Here is a 27032-nt window from a genome sequence, read left to right as displayed (position 1 = left end):
ATTGATATAATTAATCAATTATTATTACTAGAACCTACAGGCCGCACTCATTCACGAGTATTTTTTTTATACAACTTAGAATGGCAAACAAGCTGACGGCCCACCTGATGGAAAGTGGTAACCGTCACCTATAGACATAAGCAGTATCATGGACATAACAGAGTATACTGTTTCGTCCATGATACCCCCCATGCGTTGCCATTCCTGAGGACTCAGGTGTTATTCCTCTGTACCCAGTAAATTCACGCGATATATACGCCAGCCTTCAAACCGAAACACAGTCATGCAAACACAACTGCTTCACGGTTGAAACACGAATGGGACAGAGGTACCCAAGCAATCGACTTAAACATATTTTACGGAACACAGTAACCCGACCCTCCACGCCATTACCTATCTGGACATTATATATAGTGAGTATGACTTACTCAAAGCACCCAATCGTGTCATAGCTGAATTAAAATATTTTCATACTACGTACCTATTACACAACAGTATAATATAAGTAAGGATGTATGATTAGGTATTTTATTTAAAAGGTCTCTAGAAAACTTATACACATGTTTATCAATACGCTACAAATACACATTTAGTGTTCCAAGACATTAATTACTTCCCATAGTCTATGGGAGGTTATCACATATGTGCTTTAATTAAGGCTCTCATATGGAGTTTTGCTTTGCATGGCTTCATGTTCTATTGTGCAGTAACATGCATTAATTTAGCTTAATTATACACCATCTTAATTAGCTATACATTAACTATAGGTAGGTAATATATCGTAAAGTTTGCCAAAAGAGCTATCACTGTCTTTCAAATTTTTGCCATGTGTTAAAATGCAAGCAAATTCCACCCTAATTGTAAACTGTCATAGGGAACGGTCGTTCCTTATGACAGTCTATGGGGGAGGCCTATGTTCAGCAATGGACAAATAATGGCTGATAAAATGATACAAATTGATACCAAAAGTGGCACTAATATTTTTACTATTATTGCCAATTTTTATTATTATTATTATTTTACTAATATGCAACTTAGAATGGGAATAGTGACGGCCCACCGGATGGAAAGTGATCCGTCGCCGTCGTGAACCGTCGCTTATAGACATGAGCATAACAGAAAAATATGAACAGGGTGATATAAATTTACGGTAATGTATGACAGTACATCACCAAAAAGAGGCTTTGTACAAAAGTTGTCTGCTTAGACGTTACTGTCCCACTCGTGTTACTGGCCGTGAAGCAGCCAGTCCACTGCTGAACATAAGCCTTCCCGATAAGGGGAGTTTTGTTAGTAGTTGCCACGCTTGGCAGGCGGGTTGGAAATCGTAGTTAGGCTTTTAGTAATTAAGAAGGACGCTGCTGCCCATCCCTCGCCCTCGGTTTAAAGGAATATGGCAGTGAACTTAAAGGGTATTGAGGCATAACTTCATAGACCTTAGGAATGGCAATTCATGAGGGTTATACCTTAGTTATCACGAGGTGCTTGGTTCTGTCCTTGTCTATGGGAGACAGTGACTACTTTTCTTCAGGAGAGCTATCTATTTATTCCTCATTCTAAGTACTTATCATAAAAAAGTAAAACTTAAAGCGCTATTCATGAATATCTGCGACAGTAATACTTACCACTAGGTCAGCGGTCAACTTATTATATTATAAAAAAGTAACAATTAATTAGTGCCCAAGGCTTTTGATGTAGGTAAAATAAAAGTCTTTAATTAATAGGTAAATGCCTTTATAAAATGTGATTATTATTCTGGTTTATATATTTCGCTTTCAGTATTTAATTTTTATGTAGGCGTTGTTCAATTAGTCTACTTAATTATTTGTATTGTTCAAAAGATACGATAAATCGACATTCAACGATAGTACTCATGAAAGTTAGCTCTCTTCAAAAAACGTTTTTCTTTAAATTGGTGAAAATGGATTCGTAACCCCCCTAGCATCTTTGATAGGTAAGTATGAAGGTAGGTTAATTGGTCCATTCGTGAAGAATTCGACTAGAATTAACCATCATGGTTTCCAGGAGGAACCGCGTGGAGATCGACTTCAACAATTCCTTTCCCCCTCAAGAAAGAACTTTGAATATAAAAATCTTACTACTAATTAGTTTCCTCAAAAGAAATAAATTAATATCAAAAGTTCAAATTGACAAACAAACAGAGGGAGAGGGAGATCAGTAATGGGGACGTTAAACACCATTACTAACAATATGCTCTGTAAAGTTGACCACCTCGCGGTTCATCCTAGAATCCATCTGGATTAATTGTTATAGTATTCGTCACAATGGGCTAATTGACTTAGTTACATTCACACTTATTACCACTCACCGGTACTCCACCACCGATAGTGCAGGCGGATTTTAGCATATCTCTATCATCATACGTTAAAAAAAAACTAGGTAATATCGGTATTGCTCTGATATCTGTTACACCCAATTATATATTGGGTTTCTTTGGATATCGGCAGCAAAAAAATATCATCACCCTATTCGATATTGCTCACACCTCTCAGATATCTATATTAATTTCGATCAAGTTAATTTTAATATGATATATTAGATAATCGATATTTAATAAATACTTTATTAGGCCAATATTGTAACTATATAGATATCATCCATCTCTAGATCAAACTTTGTTTAAATGTTATTTATTCCGCTTGAAAAAGTTTTTTTTTTATATTAATTCATGTTAAAAATGAAGGCAACTTTGTACAACAGGTGTCAACATACGTTTGTTCTACCAACGCCTTCTTACTAAACTTCTGGTGCCAAGCACTTGTGCTTAGGCGGCGTAAGGCGTAGGTGACGTGGTCCATCGCCCACGGTCTCGCAGTCCGAGGCGCCTCGCACCTATTTTTTTTAATACTTTCATTTTTAAAACGTATTTTTATGTCATATATATTATTTACATGTAATTACTTGCATGGTGCGAGTTGGCAATAAAATTACAGAGTACAGATACATATAGTCCTTCAGTTATATAGTTACATAGTCCTCAAGAAATGCATGTGGAATGTTCCAGATATCACGGTATATTCTGTGATATCTGTTCTTAGACAAATACACACACAAGACACCATTTAAATGATGACTTTGAAATGACGTATAATTTTTTTTTATTGTACTTCTGTGCTGTTTGGTAGTCTGTAATCGTTGAGTTTTGTAATAGTTGAGTTTTACGGCAGTTCTTTTCAGCGAAAATTATACTTCAAATAGGTGGTAGTATCATAAAAAATTACTATTCAAATATGCTTATAACTAAATTTCATTGAATAAAAATTATCCTGAAATGAGTGTTTTAAATTCGGATAACTAAATCTAATTTAATGCAATTATATATTAATATATTTGAAAACTTTTAAAGTGTAAACAGATGCGGCATTTAGTGGTGGACAGTAAACTACTAACTTTCAGCAAACACAAGTTACCAAAGAAACTGTTAAATGTCTAAAGTTGTATGCCATTGTATGCATTGCCGTAGTCTTCTGGTGCGAACTGTCTCAATATAAAACGTGACCAGCGAAGGGAATTCGTCTATTTTGCTATTTAAACTTTTCCCGTTAGCGTTAACATTATATATATTTCAAATCTTCTGAAAGGTGCAGGAAAACAGAAATTGAAAATTGACAGTTTACAAGTTTCTAAAACTTTACACTAATAATAAGTGCCACAAAATTGTCTGATACTCAATTTAGAATAACCTGTGTAAGTAAACTAGGCAAAAACGTCTGGAGGCACAACCCAGAATATCTACAATGCAACAAATCAGAAAAGTTTGTTTCCTAAATTGGCCTAACCGGGTATAGAACCTGGAACCTCATAAACACAAAGCTTTCCTACTACAACGACATGGCATAATTCAAATTTATGAAATAGTCTCTTAAAATAGAATAAAAACTTAATTGTTTTTCATAGATTGTCACAAAATAGTTCTGAGATATGCATTTTTCTATTTCCATTGGATAAAATTACTTTGAAATTATTTGCTCGATATAGTGGGATATGTTCTAGTCGTCATTCGAGAATCATTTTTCCCCTTTCGGTTGTCAGTTCTTCGTTTTATATGATCACTCATTATCAGTTCAGTTTGTCAATATTTCAATTAATCAAATACTTTATTTACTAAATGCAAAAACAAAAAGAAAGATAATTTTGAAATATTCTAATAAAATTATTTCAAAAATAATGTAGATACACAACAAAACAGAAAAAAAACACAAAGATGAAAAAGTTTGCAAGTAACACACTTTTTAACAAACTGTCTTTATATAAGTTTATATAAAACTTATACATTTATGTCAAACTACAAGTTTCTATGTCACTTAGTGCGTTTCATCATCTTAAAGTATTCCATAAAATTTTATAGAAGTCAATAACTCGGGAACCGATAACCATATCGATGGGGCTGATCCGAACAACAACTGTTTAAAAGTTTTCCAATAATTACGACGGGTCATTTGTTTCCAATTTAAATGGATTTTATAGTAAAGTGAATGAGCAATGAAAGTTCTGCTTTGTTAACAATAAATTCAACTGTTATTTCCATGTTTAATACCGCGCATGTTGGAAGATAAAGTTAAAATAATTTGCTGTTGTATTATATATATAGAATATTATTAAAAATGTTTCTAATGTGATTGGTAATATTAAATGGATTAAATGGTTTTTTTTTTAATCTAAAAGAATTTAACCTAAAAGAAGAAAGAAAAGAAGATCTCTGGCATACTTATCTCAAAAAGTAGATTTTTTTTCACTCTTTGTTGCATCACTTAAATTATTATTCTTTTTAAAGACCTCTACCCCATATCTTATTGTCTATGTGCTTTTATTAATTAGTACCTACTTGCCTCATCAGATATATTTTTTTTATTTCCTTTATAATATTATTATATCACAAATAAAAGCAGCAACTCCAAAGTTGACAATTAAATATTAATTCTTATTTAGACTAAAATTGGTGATTAGTATATATAATTAGTTTAAAAAAGGCGATTAATGACACACAATAAATTCGCAAGATAATAAATTTAACTGAAAACTTTTTCTTTTTTAAAATAGACGTCTTTTATTTTTTAAATCCTGTTGGAAATCGTATTTTATAAAATTGGGTCTTCTCATATATTATCGTTATGATGAGATGCTTAAAATAGCCGTTTTTATGGTATTACGTATACGTATACAGAATTATTCGATTTCACACCACGGCCGAGGTAATGTGATTATGTACGTATGAACGCTTACAGCTCTACCGTATTATCACATCGCCTGACTGGAAAAGAAATTCTACGAATCATTTATTATATGAATTAAAAGAAAGGAATATTTTTGATAACAGTATTATAAATAATAATATATAAAGAAATATTTTAAATGTTTATATTCCGTAGACGTATTGAATCTGGCTAAAATGTTTTGAAACTGAATATAAACTTCATCTTCCCACATCTAATTATTTCTACTGAATTAGTCTTCAAAATTGAAACTAAAATTTGTAAGTTTTAAAAATTTGTTACATGGAATTAATAAAATTGTATCAATAGTGTCACATGGACATTTATTTAAAACTGACTGACAGAACAATTAAAAAATATCTTTAAATTTCGAATTAGTGTATAACTCGCAGCTTAAAAATGAAGAAACATTATAAATTGTCATTATTCATTTCTTCTTTTTATAAATACTTAAATACCCAGAAAACAAACTCGGGGTGAGGGGTTCGACAGGAGAGAACAGTGTGTATTAAAACACCACAGTTGTTTATATAGCTCTATCCTAATATAGCTTTATCACGTGTCGTTGTTTGTAACTGGTTCAGTGATTTTAATCGCGGTTGTTGCAAAGTTAATCGATTGCTACGCGACACACATACACCCACACATAAATACATGACATAATTTCACATTAAACTCTTTGATGATATTGACTGTAATTACGAGTACCTATACCTATTTTAGGAAACACTAGCTGTCACATGCATTTGCAACAAGTAAACTTTAATTAATTAATGTACATACACTATTACTAATACGTGATTAATCTATGTACATACATATAATAAAATAGTAATATGCCGATATTTGTACTTACGAGATATTTAAGAAAAAAATATATAATCCTTAATAAGAACAGTAGAAGCTAAAATAATATTTATTTTATTTTTTATTATCTTTCTGTATGTTGTTGTAATTAGAATTAATTATACATTAGGCCCTGACCCTTCAGACAAGTGGCAAGCATTAATGGAGTCATCATTGCTAGCAAGTCCATGACAGAATGAGAAACCAGATGTTGTTATCTCATTATATCTCAGGAACTTGCTAATCATAATGGTTCCGTCGATGGATTTGCTTGCCGCTTGTATAGAGGAGTTCTGACTCTCTAGACAAGTGGCAAGCGAATTCGTCGAAAGAATCGACATCGCTAATGAGTGCGTGAGTTGGAATGAGTCATCTGGTGTTGCTATCTCATTCTATCTCACGGACTCGCTAACGATGTCGATTCCAACGACGAATTCGCTTGCCACTTGTCTATAAGCCCTGGACTAATATGCGTTTCTTATAAATACCTACAACGCGTTTTATGACCTCTGCATTCTGTTTATGCTCAGCTATAAAGCATTTACTAGTTTTCTTAATGTTCACTGTAGTTTTAATTTTATTTTGACATACCTTATTAAGGTGATCAACTGTCGTACCATAATATACGTAATGGGGTGAAAATAGAATGGTAGCTTTATCTACACTATAGTTATCTATTGGCGGGGTATTTTTTTTTATTGGATGAAAATGGAATGGTAACCCCGCCTGCGCTAACGGGATACGCTGGCGGGGCACCAGTAATTGGGTGATTGATGAGAATGAAAACAGGCCCGTTAGCCCATCATGATGAATTCATCAGGAATTAATCATGATAGTTTCCAGAGGGAACCGCGAGGAGGTCGACCTGGTTGGGTATATTGCTAGCAATGGGATTCTCAGTCTCCATTACTAACAATCCCTTTTCCCCCCATTGGCGGGGTATTTAAGATGGATAATAGATGATGAAATCAGGTCAGTTGGCCTATAGTGACAAATTCATCAAAAACTAACCACGATGGCTTCCAGGGTAACCGTATCGAGGTTGACCTGTCAGTGCATATTGCTAGCGATAAGGAATTACATCCCCATAATTAATAATAGCAATTTTTTTTATACCACTGAGGTGGCAAACAAGCATACGGTCCACCTGACGTTAAGCGATTACCGTAGCCTATGAATGCCTGCAATACCAGAGGTATTACGCGCGTGTTGCCGACCCTGAAGAAACCACTTTATCCCCCTTTTGAAGAACCCCATGCTGTAGTCTCTTGGGAAAACCTCGGCAGGGCTAAAGGGGGATAAAGAGGTTTCTTCAGGGTCGGCAACGCGCGCGTAATACCTCTGGTATTGCAGGCGCTCATAGGCTACGGTAACCGCTTACCATCAGGTGGACCGTATGCTTGTTTGCCACCTCAGTGGTATAAAAAAAAGGGCGGTTCATTCCATAATCTGAGTGTTTGTGGGGGAAATTATCTCTGAAACCGCGTTGTACGCGACCATTAGACCGATCTAACAATTCTTTGACAATTCTCTAACAGTTCATGTTTTTTTATAGCAAGAGGCAAACGAGCATGCTACTCATCTGATGGTAAGTGATTTCCACCGCCCAAGAGCACCCATAATACTAGAGGCATTGCAGGTGTATTGCTGGTCTTTTATAAAGGAATATGCTCTTTTCTTGAAGGTTACGGTGTCGTATCGGTTCCGAAACACTAATACTGTTATTAACAATCCTTTCCCCCCATATTATGAAATAGGTCAAGGCTCACGCATAATGAGCTAGTGAAAGAGTTTAGACTGATTTAGTAATGCTGTCAAGGGGCGAGTAACTTAACAGCTAAACATTAGACAGTCGATATTGACCAAGTAAAGTCTTTTTTAATTACTTAACAATCCAAACTAACTTATATAATATCCAATATATAATGTCCATGCTACTTTCATATCTATAGGAGATTATTACCACTTTCTATTAAGCGGGGCATGAATTTGTTTGCCATAGCCAGTTACATAAAAAATGGCACATAATTATTTATTATATGAAATTTTTAAATAAAACTCCACTTTTTATTATTACTAAATATTTTATTCACTTTTGAATAATTATAATCTCTTTTGAAAATCACTTTTGAATAAATATAAGCTCTTTTATATTGTGCTTTCAGTTCAGTCTTAAATGTAGAAATGCTAAGGCCAAAATTTAAACCGGTCCGGTTAAAGTGATTTACAGACAGAGTTCCGTATTTAAAATAATTTTTATTTTTATTATTTCCTTCATCATCATCGTATCAGCCATTAACTGTCCTCTGTTGACCATAGGCCTCCCCCTATTGGGGGGATTTTGCCAGTAGTTGCCACGCTTGGCTAGTGGGTTGAGAACCACAGTTAGGCTTCGGTGATGTTTTAAGAGGAACGCTGTTGCCCATTCCTCGTCTATTAAGTTTTCTTAGTCGCCTCATACGACACCCATGGTAAAGGAACGGATGCCCTATTCTATGCCGGGACCACACGGCGATACACTAATATGTATTTTAACAAATTGTGGTCTAGAATATCTATAGACCAAACTGATTACAATATCAATCCAACGACGTTTTAATTCGTCAATATGAAACCAGTATGTTGCAATTTATTTATGTTACTGAATTGATTTTCATAGTATAAATTAGGGCTATAAATAGTGCTATAAATTTATAGTTATTATACATATGACATACTCTGTCTATGTACAAATTTTAATTGCATACATAATAATAATATCAACCTTTACTGCGATTATTCAAAATTCTTAAAACATTCTATTTTTCAAATAATATGTAAATAGTATTAAATAAGTTTATCAATTTTAATCATTTTAGATTGTTTACTTCACAGACTTTGAAGATAATGTTTGTTTATACTTTCTATCAGAAGTTGAAGACTAGAAAAAAAGACTGTTTTTGAATACGCATTTAGTATAGTACGAGTTTTTATTTGAGTTAGATTTTCACTTGTCCTATTTGAGCTTCGATTGAGACAGTTTGCAAAGAAAATAATTTAAGATTGTGTTTAAAAAAAGACTTCAATTGCGGCAAAACCAGTTATTTTGATTAAAAAATCCAATTACTGAACCAATTTTTACAAAATTTCTATGGGAGTGGGAAAGTAAAACCTTCAGATAAAAAAAAATTTCAAATCGTCTTATAAATGATAAAGTTATGAGGTAACAAATATAAATATAAATATAAATATATATATATATATATATATATATATATATATATATATATATATATATATATATATATATATATATATATATATATATATATATATATATATATATATATATATATATAACCGAAATGAGAAATTCCTTTTTTTGAAGTTAGTTGATAAAATATGCAAAGAATATTATCATATTTAACTATTAAATAAAATATGTTTATTAATAATTAAATAAATAATATAATTAGGAATATCAGATTAATAATATTGATAGTTTCTAAAAAAACTGTGACAGAAGGACAAACGTATGTACGAAGTTGTAAAACGATTTTTTTTTTCTTTGAACCCTAAAAAATTCATCACCGTTCTGTAAGTCGACATAAATACAATTTATATGAATAAATTTAACACGAAATTTACAGAAATAAAACCGTTAAAAGGGTTAAACGAACTGACAACCCGTTTAACCTTTTTAAAAGTTCGTATGGAAAAATAAAGTATACCTAACCTACGAAACGTGTACGGGAATTAATTATGTAACGAGCTTTTATATTCTTTGTACACTTTTTTCCTTTAATCGTTATTCTTTGGATTATCACGTGTTATAGACATGAAAAGAAAAGATTTTTAACCGACTTTTTTATGCAACTTAAAATTACTTATATGATATTATATTGAACCTTGCCTTATTAATATATGTGATTTTTTTTATTACATTTTGGCATTTTAACAATTTAACTAATCGTGAAATTTGGTATACAGGTCATGTTGGGTAAAAGACACAGGGTATTTTATTATTTTTATTATCCTATTAAAACGATGGACGAAGTAAAATCTAGTAAAATAGAAAATTCGAGTAAAATTTAGTCTATGTCTATACTAACACTATAATGCATGCATAACTGCATGTTTGCCTCACGTGTGTGGGTGTTTGAGATAAATAATCCTATACTCTTTAGGTTACTTATCTAAGGCTGTTGAATTTTGTATATATAGACGCATTATATTGATGAAAATCTATAAGAGACTCCATTGTTGTTATCTTGTAGTTATTTTTTTATGTAAATAAGTCTTCGTTTTCCTTTTGCAAATAAATAAATATAGAGGAAAGATTTTCTTTTTTATGTGTTTTTTTGTAATGGATAAATTCAAAAACTACTCAACCGATTTTAAAGATTCTTTCATCTATAGAAAGCTACATTATTAGTGAGAATTATAGGATCTATATTATTTTCAAAAAGATTAGAGATCCTTACGAAAATTACAATAAAGTAATCTAAGGTATCAAAAATTTGCTCATTTAACTTTCTATCTATTTATCCGTGCGATTCCGGGGCGGATTGCTAATTTATATAATTTGTTATTTCTATTGATAGATTTGTTTGCCACTTATATATAGAGGCGTGTTATGTTTACATAAGATGTAAGCGATTAGTACTTCTCAGAAACATCGTCAAAATATGAAAAATATTATTGAGGCTTTCATAGGAAATCGATCACCTGATCGCGTCTTCTGTATCTACAGAAAGTTAAAAAAGTTTGTTTTTATAAATACTATCGCTGGATTTCGATACAATATAACTTTTACATGCTACTAGCTTTTAATCGCGACTTCGTCTGCGTAACATTACTTAATTTTTTTTTACAACACAGGGGGCATACGAGCATGCGGCTCACCTGATAGTAAGTGACTACCGCCGCCCATGATCACCCACAACACCAAAGGCATTGCAGGTGTGCTGCCGGCCTTTTAAAAAGGATAATGCTCTTTTCTTGAAACTTATGATCTTGATGTCCCTTTGAGGAAGCTTACCACTTATTTAGAGGGTCAGGTCGCTAAACGTCAACAATTTGTATCTCCCATGATAACACGAAAATTTTATGCAATTTCACTGGCCAAATACTCGTTTAAAAGGATGCAAATGAATTCGAACCCGTACAGATGTGACCAGCTATACAGATAAACCTAGTGTAGAACGACTTTCGTTGGATGGAGTGATGACCAAGGGCACCGGCTTTTAGAAAACCTTGTGGATGCTCTTTCTCTGTTGATAACTAGATACAGCAGCAAGTATCATAAAATTTTATTCTGAAACTCCTTTTACATTGAGCCAATTGTAAATATATGTATGTATGTATATATTTATGTGTGTAGGTTTATTATTATTAATTTGTGTATTTATGTTAAATTATTATTGATGTACTTTTATTATTTACATATGTAAGTGTATACAGCTGTTTTTATTGTATTATATATAATATTTTTACTGGGTATTATTTAGTTTATCTTTAGCTGTACTGTTATTACCCTTGTACATTCTACAGTTTTTTTCAGCTTCTCAAAGGTTGACTGTAAGAGATCCCTTTATGGGATAAGTCCGCCATTGTATATTAAATTATTTTAATGTATTCTGTATGAATTATGTATAATAAAGATTTTACAATACAATACAATACGTACACTGCTTGACTTACACTGGACGAGCAAATGCGACCTAAACAACAGATAATAAGATGAGGATTATTTTAGTTATATTATTATGTCAACCGTCATGAGTAATCCGCACCCATTATTCATCTTTCGTGGTTGCTGAAGCCCTCGAGCACCTTCAAAGTCGGCATCCCTGGTGATAACCACTTTTGTGTTGTTATAACGTTGAGTCAGTGTTTGCAGGTGGCTCTAAAACGTTTTGTGTAATTAAGTAAAATAACATACTTCTAACACTGTAATTATTTCTTTTACCCTTCCGTTTATACAATTCTTTTTCATGTATTATAAAAATTCAAATCAACAATCGCAGTTTAAAAACAAAGCTGTTGATACTATTGTCAGCCATTTAGAAGGTGACACTTAAATTTGAACCATTTACCGTACATATAGGGTTGCATTTTGTAGAATAGGAACGCAGTCATTTTCAAACCATTACGTGGGTAAGAAATGAAAGTTTTCCCACCTGTGTCAGATATCAGAAACACATAAACGTTTCATAGTTCTCTATTTTTATTTCAACCATCGTACTGGGATATTACTAGAAAACTTCTCTAACGGCTCAATTAAGTGCGGAATTGATGACCAGTTATTTGCTACTTCGCTTTATTGCTTTTAAAGTTTAAGATGTAATTAGAAATAATTGGAAAATAAACATATCGGATACTGAGCTAGTATTTTATTACTTTCTTTAGTACTAGTCACAAAAAATTGTGTTTGTGTTGACTCGACTGTTGTGATATAACTTTTTTGACAAAGACATTCTATTTTGGCAAATTAGTAACTAAGAAACCAAGCCAAAGGGTCTTTGGAACTTGATACTCTCTACCTGAAGCAGTAAAATAGAAAAGGATGGACAATTATCTACCTTCGCGTCAAAGGTCAAGTTAAAATACGAGATATATAACCCAAAACAAAATAACCTAATAATATAATAATAACACCCCAATATTTAGTAATGCGTTTTTACTAACCGATATTTAATAGCAGACCCTCAATAATTGCACTTTATTGTTTTAACTCATCTAGGAAACTAGGACTATTGCATTGTAACTTGTAACAACTTCTGCCGGACCGCGGTGTCAAATTTAACGAGTGGACAAAGTTTCTCCTGGTGGAAGTCACCCAATGTTTCCGTTAAAATTCAAACTCTGGAATAAAATAGAGGTCGGCCCGTGTCAGATGGTATTATGGGTTCGGTCAGTGTCGTAATTTATTCATCTGCATTGAGATATCGAGGATTTAAACGTGAAATTGAAATTTATGTTTAAGATTAATCTAGAAAAAACTGAATACGTTTTTAAGTAACTTCAAAAAGGAATTTTAAGTTTTTCTTAGTTATTTTACCAGATTTAGTTATTAAGAAAAGAGCATATTCCTTTTCAAAAGGCCGGCAGCACACCAGTAATGCCTTGATTGATCATGGACGGCGGAAGTCACCTACTATCAGGTGAGCCACATGCTCGTGTGACCTCTGTGTTGTAAAAGAAAAATTAGTTTTTTGTAACGATATGTCACTAAACATATTATAATGTTTTACCCAAATTCAGAGATTTTTCAACAAGAAAAAATAATAGATGAAAATATTGATTTTGTACAGAAATGATTTGACTACGGTACCTCAGATTAATTTCTGCCATGTAACATCTGTGCTACCATGGCTATGTTTCAATTTAAAGGATATGGCAGTGAAACTACAGAGATCACAGATAAGGCAACGTCTAAAGATTAGAACTGTTATCGAATAGGTAATGGCCATAATACTTTTCATGACTATAAGCGACGGTTACCATTTTTCATCGTCTTGCCGTACAAGATTGATTGAAAAGATATTTATCTTCCGCGAAATCGTGGTTTTCTTAGATATTTCATGAAATACTTAGTATCTTGATTTCCTTGAATCATATAGCATAATCCTTTATGACACATATTAGCAGTAATTTGTTTTTGTATCTACTAATTCACAATTTCTAATAGATATTCAAAGGTTAACTGGAAGATATACCTTTTATGGGATAAGTCTGCCATTGTGCTCATTATTTTCTTAAGAACTCTGTATCCTATAATTTAAGGCTACTGAACAATAAAGTGTTACAAACAAACAAACTAGCTGCATTCTGGGACTTCGCTCGCGTAACTCAATATATAAAGTACTGTATATTTTAAATTAAGATATAACCTATTAATGTACCAAAGATTTAAGTCTGTTCAATTGTTTTTGTGTGAAAGAATAACGATAATCCATTTATACATATATAAAACGAAATAAAGAAAGAAATAATTTAATCAAAGAAGCATGCGAATCGCACAGTAGGACACAAAACAAGATCAAAAGAAACAAAAACAAAACAAACAAAAAAACAATAGTATACAAATAAAAAGAATTACATTACATCTATAAACTTTCGCATTTATAATATAGGCTTAATTAAGCTTTTGTCCGCGACTTAGTTCGTATAACCGGGATATGTTTACTGACCGGGATAAAAAGTTACATATATCCGTCTCCATCCCATATAGTACGTGTATGCAAAATTTAATAGAAATTAGTTAAACCGTTAATGCGCTATAAACAAACAAACTTGCACATTTATAATATATAGTGAGTATTAACATTATGTATGTACTTATTGTTGACGGCGAAACGCTATTAGGAAACCATTATACTGAAACAATCGAACGTGTAGTAAAACAAGATAATAATACTACCAACACTGCAGCCTACCACGCAACTAGACAGTTTCAATTAAATTACAGTAAACTACTATGTAACAAGCGGTAAGTACTAACTGGACGGTCGTAAAAGGTATGTGCACATATGTATAATGTGTATGCATACATCCACAAATACACAACGAAATATAACATAATTTCAACTATGTAGGTTTGCCTTTTAATTACAGATATTGTCTATAAACAATCTTATTATTGATATGAATATGATCAAAGTATTTAATAAAAGACTTAAAAAAATGCAGTAAATAGAACTATACGTATTTATTCTCTAACTCCTAACCATTGAGGTGTTAGATCTTCTATCATCAACTCAGCAAAAGGCGATGATGATTACCAGATACCAATATCTGAATAAGTTTTGAAAAATATGAAACATTATATATATGCTTATAAAATTTAATGATTGCTCTCGATTTCTTTAGGGTTCCATAATTAGATTATAACTTGGTGACCACTTAAGTAGTTCGAATAAATAAATAATTATGAAAATTGGTCCACAATTGACGGAGAAATCGGTAAACATACATAAATATTTAATATATCGTTTCGCTGTATATAACCGTCTCCTTTTTTGAACTTAGTTATAAATAATACTACAGTACACTATAGTACTTCATACAAACTACAATATGGAGTTCTTCAGAAAGGGTGTACACGTATTAAGATGTTTTTAATATCGGCAACACGCACGTGACATCCCTAATATCGCAGGCGTCCATAGGCTATCATGACTGTTTACTATCAGACGGGCAGTATACTTATTTGCCACCTTTGTGGTAAAAAAATAATATATATTTTTTATTATATATATAATATATATGTTCTAATACATGTTTTATTTTACATAGCCATCTAGAGATTTCATTAGTTTTTTTTACTTCTCAAATCCATGCATACGAAGTAGCGGGCTATAAAAAATATATTTTTTTTACCGAAGCAGCGGACATTTTTTGTTATGCATATTTACCGTTTTAATAAAAGTTCATTGATGGCCCTGATGTAAAAATCATGGGAAATGGAATCGATGAATTCTTTAACACTTATCGGCCGATTGGGCTTTTTTACTGCCTCATCCGAGTGGAAATTTTCGCTTGTAAAATTTTATCAAAATTGTTATGAAAAAAAAATATAATAATACACTCCTGTAAAAAACGAGGCAGTCTCCGTGTGATGAACATTGAACATTTTAAATTTATATTAAACATTTTTCTTTGGACATAAACGGTTTGTTAACATTATGTAATTAGATATTTCATTGTTTATTTTAAAAATACATTTTATTTATTTATTTATTACTAGCTTTTACCCGCGACTCCGTCCACGTGACTGGTATATTTACTGACCGGAATAAAATGTAGCCTATATCCATTTTCATCTCGTATAACACCCGTATACTAAACTTCATAGTGATTGGTTAAGGCGGTCAGAGGTAACAAACAAACTCATTTTCACATTTATAATGTTAGTAAGGATTATAAGCACCGTACAATTAGGGTCATTAACTTGATAATATAAGACTTGAAAGAAAAATCCACTTTTTAAGAGATAATTTTTTAAACTTTCTGTTGACCCAGATTTAGCTTAATAGATTCAAAAAATGTCATCACAACCCTACAGTAATGACACTGCAGAGAGTTTACAATGAGTAGCCATTTCACTCCCCCTAACATTATTTTTGAGAAATGGCACCAGATCCTGATGGTTCCTTCCTTCCTGTTCATGGACGGAAGCGATATAATCCCCATGCGGAGGCCTTTTCCCATAGCCATATTTTAAATGAAAAAGAAAATCTTTCCATTCCCAAATTTTGTACGGATTGATGTATATGCATTTACATAAAGAATAATTACAAAAAACTTAATCTTTCATACTAACGTGCCTCTATCTATATATTAATTAGGGAAATTAAATATTTTTTGTCGCTTCTGATTGTGACGATTCTTTAGAGAAAAAAATTCAGTTTTCGTTAAAACAATCCTTTAAAAAGATTTTATTGTTAAAAGTTTCGTAAACACATATTATAAGTATTTTAATGTATTATACACAACTGCTCATGATTAAAGGTCACGGTTTGATCCCGAAACTAGTTCAGTTTTCACAATCCAATTACACGTAAGTTAAACCGGTAGTTGTTATAATACTTTAAAAGGATGTTATTAATTTTGATTACACCCTGAATACCATTATTAATTTATAAACGCGCAATACTATGTTTAGAGTTTCCTTTCTGTAACAATGTGCCTACTGTCAGGAAGCATTTCCTTTCCCATAATTGTCCCATAAATCGCATTTCACCTCCATTGCTGAATCTTATAGAATTGAAACACTAATCCCTTGTGTGTAAACAGCAATACTGCTCTTGATCCAAATTTAAATAATTTGAGACTTTCTTTCACACAAATTAACTTTATTTGTAAATAAAATGGTATGCGAAGAATACAAAAGAAAAATCGTAAAAATAATCGTTATTATAGGTGAAAAAGTTAGCGAATACGAGGCGTAATATACACACAAAAAACGATATTCGGTCGAAAACATTTGTTTGTAAATGATGGGTTAGTTCTTTAGATATACATAAACAGATTCAGCAATTCGGAACAGAACCCTATCGTTTCTGTGACCACATACATATGTATGAGAGTCATACGCGTATGCCATGCTAAGTATAATGTTGCCAGCGCTCATAAAATGTTAAATCCAGTGGCATTCTGATTAAATATGGAGAAGAGCTGGACAATAACATTATTTTTATAATACATTCTGCAAAATACCAGCAGGTTCACTCTTGAATCTAATCTCGTTAACAATTTCAATTCCAAACTATTGCCAAAGAAAATTTTGTATAGCACTCTTGAATTGCAACAACCAGGAATCAGGTCATACTCGGATTGTAATCCTATATTGTCGGATGTATTGGCGAGTTATAACATCATCATTATCATATCAGCCGTACTGATCACGTCACTGTCCACTGTTGGAGGGTTTCGCCAGTAGTTGCCGCATTTGGCAGACGAATTGGCAACTGCAGTTTAGCTTTGGTGATGATTAAAAAGGAACATTGCTGCATATTCCTCGATCGTTAAGTTCGCTTAGTCGCCTCTTACGACACAGAAAAGAAAGGCGTGGCTCATTCTATGCTGGGATCATATGGTAAAACACTAATATGCATCTGTGAAAATATGGTCAAGAATATCTATCAATCGAATTGATTACAATTTATCAATCCAACGACGTTTTAGTTCGACAATATGAAAACAATTATTATTATAATAATTGGTTTCATATTTCTATATGAAACCAATTATTATAATTTATTATATAATTAAATATTATTTATATTATAAATAAATAAATTAATACACTAATCAATTAGTTAATAAAAATATTAATATTTTTATTAACTAATATTCATTGTTATTACATTAACATATTTCTATACTAAACTTCATATTTTATGAACTAATGAAACCAATTATTGTTATTATTGGTTTCATATTGTCGAACTAAAACGTCGTTGGATTGATATTGTCATCAGTTCGGTCGATATTTTTATATTTATGACCATATTTTTACAGCATATTAGTATGAAACTTATATGTTGCTGTTGTATTATATTTGCGTTATTGAATTAATTCTCATAGTACCCACAGGGCTAATAAAACCGTTTCATATAGATGCACTAAGTAATCTATACCCTGCACGAGATATTTACTCAAAATTGTAGGTTAAACCATAAGAATAAGACCTAGATATTTTATTTATATAGTTATACTATACAAAGAGTTTATCAGAGGGAGAATGTATAAAAATCATCTATACAGGAGCATCTGTCCGACCTGTGTTTCTGTCGTAAAACTGTGCTTGCATGTTTGTGTTTTGGTTTGAAGGTTGGAATATGGTAGTAAAATTATAGAGTTCGAAAATGCAACATCGTAGTTCTCAGAAATGGCAATGCATGAATGGAACTATAGGTATCATAGTATACTCTGTGCAATTCGTAGTGCTTTTCATGTCTATAAGCGACGGTTGCCACTTTCCATTTGATAAACCGCAGCCTGTTTGCAATTTTCGATTAAGCATTAAAAATGGCGTTTGAATAGAATAAGTACTATATAAAAAATATTAAAATTCATATTGGTAAAATGGCTTCTTTAGCCTCTCTGATAATGAAGTTGGAAACATAATTCAGAAAAGATCCGCGCAACCAGATGTGTCAAACAAATTAAATTATTCAAACTTAAATACGAAACCCACGCGTATTGTACGACTCCCACACGCTTTTAGCTGATTTTGTCATTTAATTACAGACCATCAAATATAAATACTAAAGACGATGAAATCGAAAAAATTAGCATATTTTTCACAAAGCTTCCTGATAGGAAAACTGAATATTCTTTCTAAAAAGAACATGGGTCGAAAAATGACAAAAAAAATATACAGCTTCACATTCTAACTTGCCAACTGTACCCGTTATTGATGAATCAATCTTTTTTTTTATTCTGATTTTCGTATTATGTGTAATAAATTTTCAGATTCACTAAAACTCGAAGTTCCAAATGTGCCAGCAATCAAGACCGTCAAAACAATTTAGAGTTTACTTAGGAACAATAGGCAATGTATGGATATTAAAAGACAAACGGCATTGATATTTCATTCCCGGTCCTTGTAAGTACGCCGTGTCCACGCTCAGAAGCGGAACGGGTCAGAATTTCATTTGAAGAGAACCGGATTCAGAATTCAATGGCAGCCCGCTCGCCTCGAGCTTTCTTTGCGAAAATTATACGAACTCACGAACGCATTTAGATTTCATGACTGCGACATTTTGACTATGAATACGCCGAGAATTTCTTGATACTTTGAAAATCTTATGAGGTAACAACGTTATCTTCAAATATGCATTTGTTCAATATGCTGTTTTGAAGAACACAGAATGAAATTAAAAATATTACCATCTCTTTATAAGTTATTCTGTCTGTGAATAAATATAAAACCTCGATCTTTTTGTAATCGGTTAAAACAGTAATATCCTTTTAACTATTCAATCAGTAACGTTAAACATTTTTCTCTATAAGATATGGATTGCAAAATAGTAAAAATTTTGAATTTACTATCTTTATCATCATTTCAGCCATTATCTGTCCACTGATGGACATAGGCCTTCCCTATAGACCGTCATAAAGAACGATCCTGAGCCACCTGCATCCACTGACTTCCTGTAATGTATTTGAGATCGGCAACTCCATCTAGTGGGGATTATCCTACACTGTGTATGTGTGCACGTAAGAATTTACCATATCAGCTAACAATTCTACGTTCTTATTAATAGTATAGTAATAACTTGGGTAATTAATTTTTTTTTTATTATTTGATGAAAAATTTGATGGAAAAAGAAAACCTTTTTAGCTTTTTGTGTGATTAGAATTTTTTTATACTACCAATAAACAAGCTAACGACTAACCTGATGGAAAGTTGTAACCATCGCTTATTGACATGAATAACAAAACGTACCCTTCAAGCGCTTACATTTCTAAGAACTAATTTTTTTAAGTTTTCACTCCATATAGTAATTATATCACCATATCATATTTTAACTATTCATACATACTCAAAACGTACGCCAAAGTCACGTGAGTCGTTGTCTGATGGAGACAAATACCGACACAGTCGATTTATGCACAAAAATGAAACAGTTCAACCAAACAAACTTAAACAAAAATTATTTTTAAAAGGCAAAATATAGCTACTGTTAACCAATCAGCAATAAGTTGCATCACAACACTTTTTTTATATTCATCACCCGCTACAATTATATATAGATAACATTCGACGTTTCAGTATCATGTTGTTCCCTTTTTTGCATTTCCACAATGAATACAATTTTCATGAGGCCACTGAAGCGGTAATGTTTATTTATTTTTGAATACCACGGATATGGAATAATTTGGCAAATTGTGCGGTATTATATTCATATTTTATATATCGGTGATTTTATTTATGTTTGTCAATTATTTTATAAGTTATCTTCTATTAAATAAGAATTACTGAACACTTCACAGCGTCATTTAATATCATAGGGAGGTGAAGTATTTTTAATGGGGAAAGACGAATGTAATTTTTTTTTCAATGGATGAAAATAGTATGGTAACCCCGCCTGCGCTAACGGGATACGCTGGCAGAGCACCAGTGAAGAGTGATAAATGAGAATAAAAACAGGCCAGTTAGCCCATCATGATGAATTCATCAGAAATTAACCATGATAGTTTCCAGGGAGAACCGCGAGGAGGTCGACCTGGTTGGGTATATTGCTAGCAATGGGATTCTCAGTCTCCTGACAATCCCTTTCCCCCCAGATGAATGTAATTGGAATGGTAACCCCGTACGCGTTATTGGTATACGCTGGCAAGGCACCAGTGAGTGATGTAGGCGAGGGCCAAAGCAGGTCAGACAGCCCATCGAGATGAATTTTGCAAGAATTGACCGAGATGGTATCCAGAGGGAACTGCGTGCCCGGCCTGATAGAAGCTGATTATTAGCAAATGACTGTTAGGTCTCCATTACTAACAATCCTTCTCATGGTGTTGGAGTAATAATACAACGAATTAATATTTAATTTGGCTGTGTGGTCCCGGCATAAAATGGACCACCCCTTCCTTTCCCATAGGTGTCATAAAAAGCGACTAATGAAACTGAATGGTTAGCAGCGTCCCTCTTAAAACATCGCCAAAACCTTACTGCAGTTACTAATTCACTTGCCAATTATGTCTACTACTGGCAAAACCCCCTTTATGAGGAAGGCCTTTGTTTAGTAGTGGACGGTTAATGGCTGATGACACGATGAATATGTACTTGCAGTTTTTTTTATACAACTTAGAATGGCAAACAAGCTGACGGCTCACCTGATGGAAAGTAGTAACCGTCGCCTATAGACATAAGCAGTACCATGGACATAACAGAGTATACTGTTTCACCCATGATACCCCCCATGCGTTGCCATTTCTGAGGACTCTGGTGTTATTCCTCTGTACCCAGTAAATTCACGCCATATCCCAACCTTCAAACCGAAACACAGCCATGCAAACACAACTGCTTCACGGTTGAAACACGAATGGGATGGGCACGGATGGGAATGGAATGTACTTTCAGTTTTCCTTCTCATACTGTGTGTTCACCTTGACAATTACATATGATATTCGGGAAGAAAATAAATGTTAGAAATAGGAAGGCTAGTTCCTGTACGGAACACCTGAAAACCATCGTGGTTAATTCCTCGTGAATTCTTCACTATAAACCAACTGGCTTCATCTATTAATAGTAGTCTGCTAGCGTATGCCGAATTGCCAATAACGCCAGTAGGGTTAAAATTCAATATTTATCCTGAGGATGAAAAGGATGACAAATGTATGTATGTATGTATGTATTATGATACCATACTTATATCAATGTAATTTTTTAAATACCTTTATACCTTAGAATATGTTGTATATTGATTACTTAAAAATTTAGAACTTTGAATTATTTATTAATAACTAGGATATGTATAGCTGGCTTCTTGTAGTCACGTTTGAAGCTTTTGTGTACAGTGACAGATGACCTAGAAACGTGACTGTAAATGACGTCACTATAACACCCTTAATAGATATATGGTAGGTAGTAATTGCATTAATAATTTACTGATATACTTTATACTATAAAAGTATAGTAATAACAATAAAACAACCTTGAAGTCATTAAAAATTAAAAAAAATATATAATATTTAAATTTTAATTAATATAAAATAATCTTTACTTTGTACAGACATTTCGAATGAATAAATAAGTGTTTTTGTCTTCGATTTTGTACAACATGTAAAAAAAACTGCATACAGCCATTTTATATATTTTGTAATATAGGAATAGAAGGCCAACGTTGTTGGTGTCACAATACATATTTATTTATTTCTTATCACATTCCATAATGTAGTTGGAAAATATCAAAACAACTTTAATTTCGAGCCCTTTTGAGCACAGCAAGTAGGAGATAGGAAGACAACCTTTTTTTTACTTTAGAAATAGTAAATCAATTTCTTACAATATTATCCAATCATTGAAATTGTTTCACAATATGCACGATTTTCTGTATTATTATTATACATTATTTAAATATTGATGTGTATCTATTCATATTATATGTTGTTGTAATTAGTATTGTATAATTATATAGTATATCCATTGTTTATAATTATTAATTATTGTTATTTGTATTTTTTTTATTGGATGAAAATGGAATGCTAACGGGATACGTTGGCGGGCTACCAGTGAAGGGTGATCGATGAGGATGAAAACAGGCCAGTTAGCCCATCATGATGAATTCATCTGGAATTAATTATAATAGTTTCCAGGGGGAACTGCGAGGAGGTCGACCTGGTTGGGTATATTGCTAGCAATGGGATTCTCAGTCTCCATTACTAACAATCCCTTCTCCCCCCTGTTATTTGTATATTTATAATATTATTATTATATCAGCCGTTAACTGTTTACTGCTGAACTGAAGGTTTCCTTCTTGGGGATTTTTGCCAGTTTTGCCACGCTTGAAAAGCAGGTTCGCGACCGCAGTTATATTTTGGTCATGTTTTAAGAGAGACGCTACTGTCTAGCCTTCGATCATTAAGTTCCCTTAGTCGCCTCTTATGACAGCCATGGGAAAGAAAGGGTTGGCCCATTCTATGCCGGGACCACACTATAGTATGTATAGTGTGGTAAATAAAGAACTATCTTTATTTTTTTAATTGCTTTACGACATCTTGAGAATGAGAAGTACTAGTATGTGTTACAAAGTATATTTATTCCGATAACAAAGGAAAATAAACTACACAAAAATAAAGTTAAATTAAAATAATATATAAATAGATGAAAACGACCTCAATATAATTTAGGTCATTAACACGGAACACAAATAATTTGATAGGGGTTCTTTAATTCCCATCTAGAGGAGTACGGATATTAATTTTACTGGAATCTTCGGCACGTCAAGTCTGAATTTATAGTCGTTTAAATACACGGGTATTAATTATGTTATACCTATAGGATTATACCTTTATGTTAGAAATTGCACTGGTCAACAGGAGAACGACACAGTTCATGATAAAAACAGGCAAGACAATGACAAATCAAACATTCGTATGCTACGATAATTTTTTATGTAACTAGGAATTAGAGAAGGGTGATACATATCAAATATAGTTACGATATCTATAAATTAGATCAATATCGGATTATATATTGAACATTAAATTATTCTTTATATAATATAATATAATATTATTTTATTGACATGATTTTTCTATAATAGGTTTTTATTAGAAATTAGAAAATAGCTATTTATTAGAAAATTTAATACAAAATTTCAGGGTACTTGAAATTAAAATTAGAATTTATTTTAGTAATCGAAGTATACATATCAGACTCAGTGGACCCCTCAAACTTGGTGTACATGATGATATTTTGTTTTTTATAATCGATGACCTGATTTTTTTAGAAATTAAATTGGATATCGGACCCGGTGAACTGATTGACCCGGCATAAGCGATGAGAATGAGTATATATGGAATCATACATGCATTTTATTTTATTAGAGTTGGTAAGCCCTTACTTTTAATTTTATTCAGCATGAGCAAAGCCTCGAGTTACAGTTAGTTTTGAAACGCAACGATCCATTCATAAAAGAATCCCTTTCTCCCACGTCAAAACGCGTAGTAATTTTGAACTTCATAACCTCTCGGCTCCGGCCTAATACAATTACACACAAAATGGAAAGCGAAGTACGAAAACATTTCGAAACTCGCCTAAAAGAAATATGTCGTATATTCTACGAACGAAGTTTGGCGATGTTCCAACTTCTCCAGTTTATTTTGAGTAGACCACGATTAGTTGACGGCGGGCTAACCTAATCGATTCTATCGAATTGAATTTGCACATGCTCGCGGCAATTTAAACTCGGTTAAGCATCGGCGAATCGATATTAATCGGTTTATCAATCAAAATCGTTTGTCTAAGTCGATGATTGAAACGAATAAATAAGAATACAGTGTGTGTTACGAAATTGTGCGACAGTTGTATTTCCGTTTTGTAATACATAAACGATTAATTAGTTTCTCGATCAAAATCAACTAAACTAATTATTAACGTTAAAATGAAATTCAATTGAAATTCAGTGTAGTATTATTAAAATGTCTGAGGGTTTTTCCGTTTTGTTATATGTAAACAATTGGTTGGTTTATTAATACAATTCTTTGCCGAAATTTACCATTAACGTGAATAATCTATCAGTGTCGTAATATAATAAAATGTGCTGTGGTGCTGCATATGTTTTATAATACGTAAACAATTGGATTTATCGAACAAAATTGTCTAAATTAATTCGTAAAACAAACAGTTAATCAAGAACACAGTTTATGTTATTAAAAGAAGTTCTATTTTTCCAAAATCAACTTCATCAATTAATTCAACATTGTGCTTTCAAAATGTATGTGTTTTTTTTTTCTGTTTTGTAATTCTTACTAATACTACTAGTATACAAGTAGTATTATATTAACTGTGCTAATACTATAAATATGAAGTAAGTTTTTTTCGCCTCTTAGTTGAACTCTTAGTCGCCTCTTACGACAACTAGGGAAGAGAAAGGTTTGGCCTTTCTATACCGGGACCACACGGTTAACGGCTTAATTAGCCACTATGAAATTCGAAATACAAGTAGTATATAGTATAGGGATGGAGAAGGACATAGACCATTATTTATCCCATATAGACATATCCCGGTCACGCGGATGAAATCAAAAGAAGTTAGTACGTAAATAAAGTTGTAATCAAATTATGTTTATAGTTATGTATGTTTAATTGCAGGTTTGTAATATATATTATTATAGCATTATTTAATGCGCCCGTTGTGTTTGGTGCTCAGCAAGGAAAATGCGATCAAACGCCACCACAAGCAAAAGTGTTAATTCCAAGCAAAAATAAAGGCACATACAAACTAACTATAGAAACTAATCAGCAAATCCCGTTTCTGTTCATGCCGGACCAGACATATGTTGGTAAGATTTATTTATACTATCTCGGTATTTATCATAAATGGTGTAACTTTGTAGATATACATAACGAAAAACTGTTCTGAAACACCAAGAATGCTATCCGGGTGATGCAGAATCGATTCCAGTAATTAAAAAAAGGGACATAATCGTGCTGCAGTCTGTTCTTTTTTAAACCAACTTAAAAAATGGAGGAAGTTCTCAATTTTGTTGTATTTTCTACCATTGTTACCTTTTCATCGCTTATAAACTCGCTCATCATTTATAAACGAGATGATTTTTTTTTTATCTAAAAGAATTCACTTTCAGATTGAATTTTATCAAAATTGGATCAGCACTTTATATTTTAAATTAAAGTAACTGGTTCTGCTAGGATTGAAGTCGGTTTTTTTTTTAATAAAAACTTTAATTATTAAATTATAATTTAAGGTTGGTATTAATAATATCAAAATAATTGTTCTGCATGGATTATATATTTTCAGTCTCTAGTTCAAGGGGCTGCAGCTCATAATTGACCTCATTATTTCGAAAGACGTTTTTGCTTTAAATGTGATGCATGATATAGATAAAGAGTCACGCAGTCAACCCTTTTGTGCGTGAATATAATTGATTACAAATGTATATATAAAAAAAACACTGCTTCTTACTGTACAAGAATTTCTCCACTTCGTAATTAATACCTTTACTAATATTATAAATGTGAAAGTATGTTTATTTGTTACTTCTTAGTGCCCGACAGCTTATAACGAATCAGTATTAAATTTAGTATACACGTAGAAATACATGGAGGACATAAGTTACTTTTTATCTCGGTTCATAAACATATATATCGCGGACAAAGTCATGAATTAAGCAAGTTAGAGATAAATAAAAAGGGATTTTGATTTTAATTGAGGAGCAAAGTGTAGTTACTCAAAATATTTGCTATACATAAATTTTCAGGCGCTTTTAGTGAAAAAAAAAACTAACAAATAACTGCAAGATATCTTATTATAAATCTTTTGGTACAAGAATATATAAACAAACAAATGTTTATTCCTATAATATAAGTAATAAATAGTATTGTGAAATTTTACTAATTACTTAACCTTCCTAGAATCGTTATGAAAGTGAACCGTGAACGATAAGAAGATTTAATTAAAACCTATGTTTTATTGAATACTTATTTACATATTATCATTAAAAGAAGAAGACAGGGAATACTGTTAATTCTATGTACATATCTACTAACAACATAAAGGCAAGCATGTTGGCAATTTGTCTTTACGTATCTCCGGTAAATAATATACTGCAGCGGCAACATACAAATATACATAGTTATTAATGTTTTTTATACATTTTCAACAGAGTGAACAAATTGCCGTTTAGTCTCATTGGAAAGTGGTAGCTGATATCTATATATAGATATGATAGATAACACTGAACATAAATTATGCTGTGACATTATTATAATATAAT

General features: G+C 32.2%; 1 protein-coding gene across 2 annotated transcripts in view; it reads left to right on the top strand.

The window, feature by feature from the left end:
* Positions 1 to 27032, top strand: part of LOC113520402 (spondin-2-like) — a 103219-nt gene that overhangs the window by 66929 nt on the left and 9258 nt on the right. Inside the window, exons 1-2 of one of the 2 annotated variants that reach the window (XM_026905728.3) lie at positions 24428 to 25012; positions 25390 to 25580. In XM_026905728.3, the coding sequence (XP_026761529.3) occupies positions 24942 to 25012; positions 25390 to 25580 (262 nt within the window). In that variant the 5' untranslated portion in view covers positions 24428 to 24941. Of the gene's footprint in view, positions 1 to 24427; positions 25013 to 25389; positions 25581 to 27032 lie in introns of those variants that run through there. The other variant, XM_052898149.1, reaches the window with a different exon arrangement.

The sequence above is a fragment of the Galleria mellonella genome, unplaced genomic scaffold, assembly GCF_026898425.1.
Source record: "Galleria mellonella isolate WM207_F2 unplaced genomic scaffold, CSIRO_AGI_GalMel_v1 utg40, whole genome shotgun sequence".
NCBI lineage: Eukaryota > Metazoa > Arthropoda > Insecta > Lepidoptera > Pyralidae > Galleria > Galleria mellonella.
This window is presented reverse-complemented; position numbering and strand designations above follow the sequence as displayed.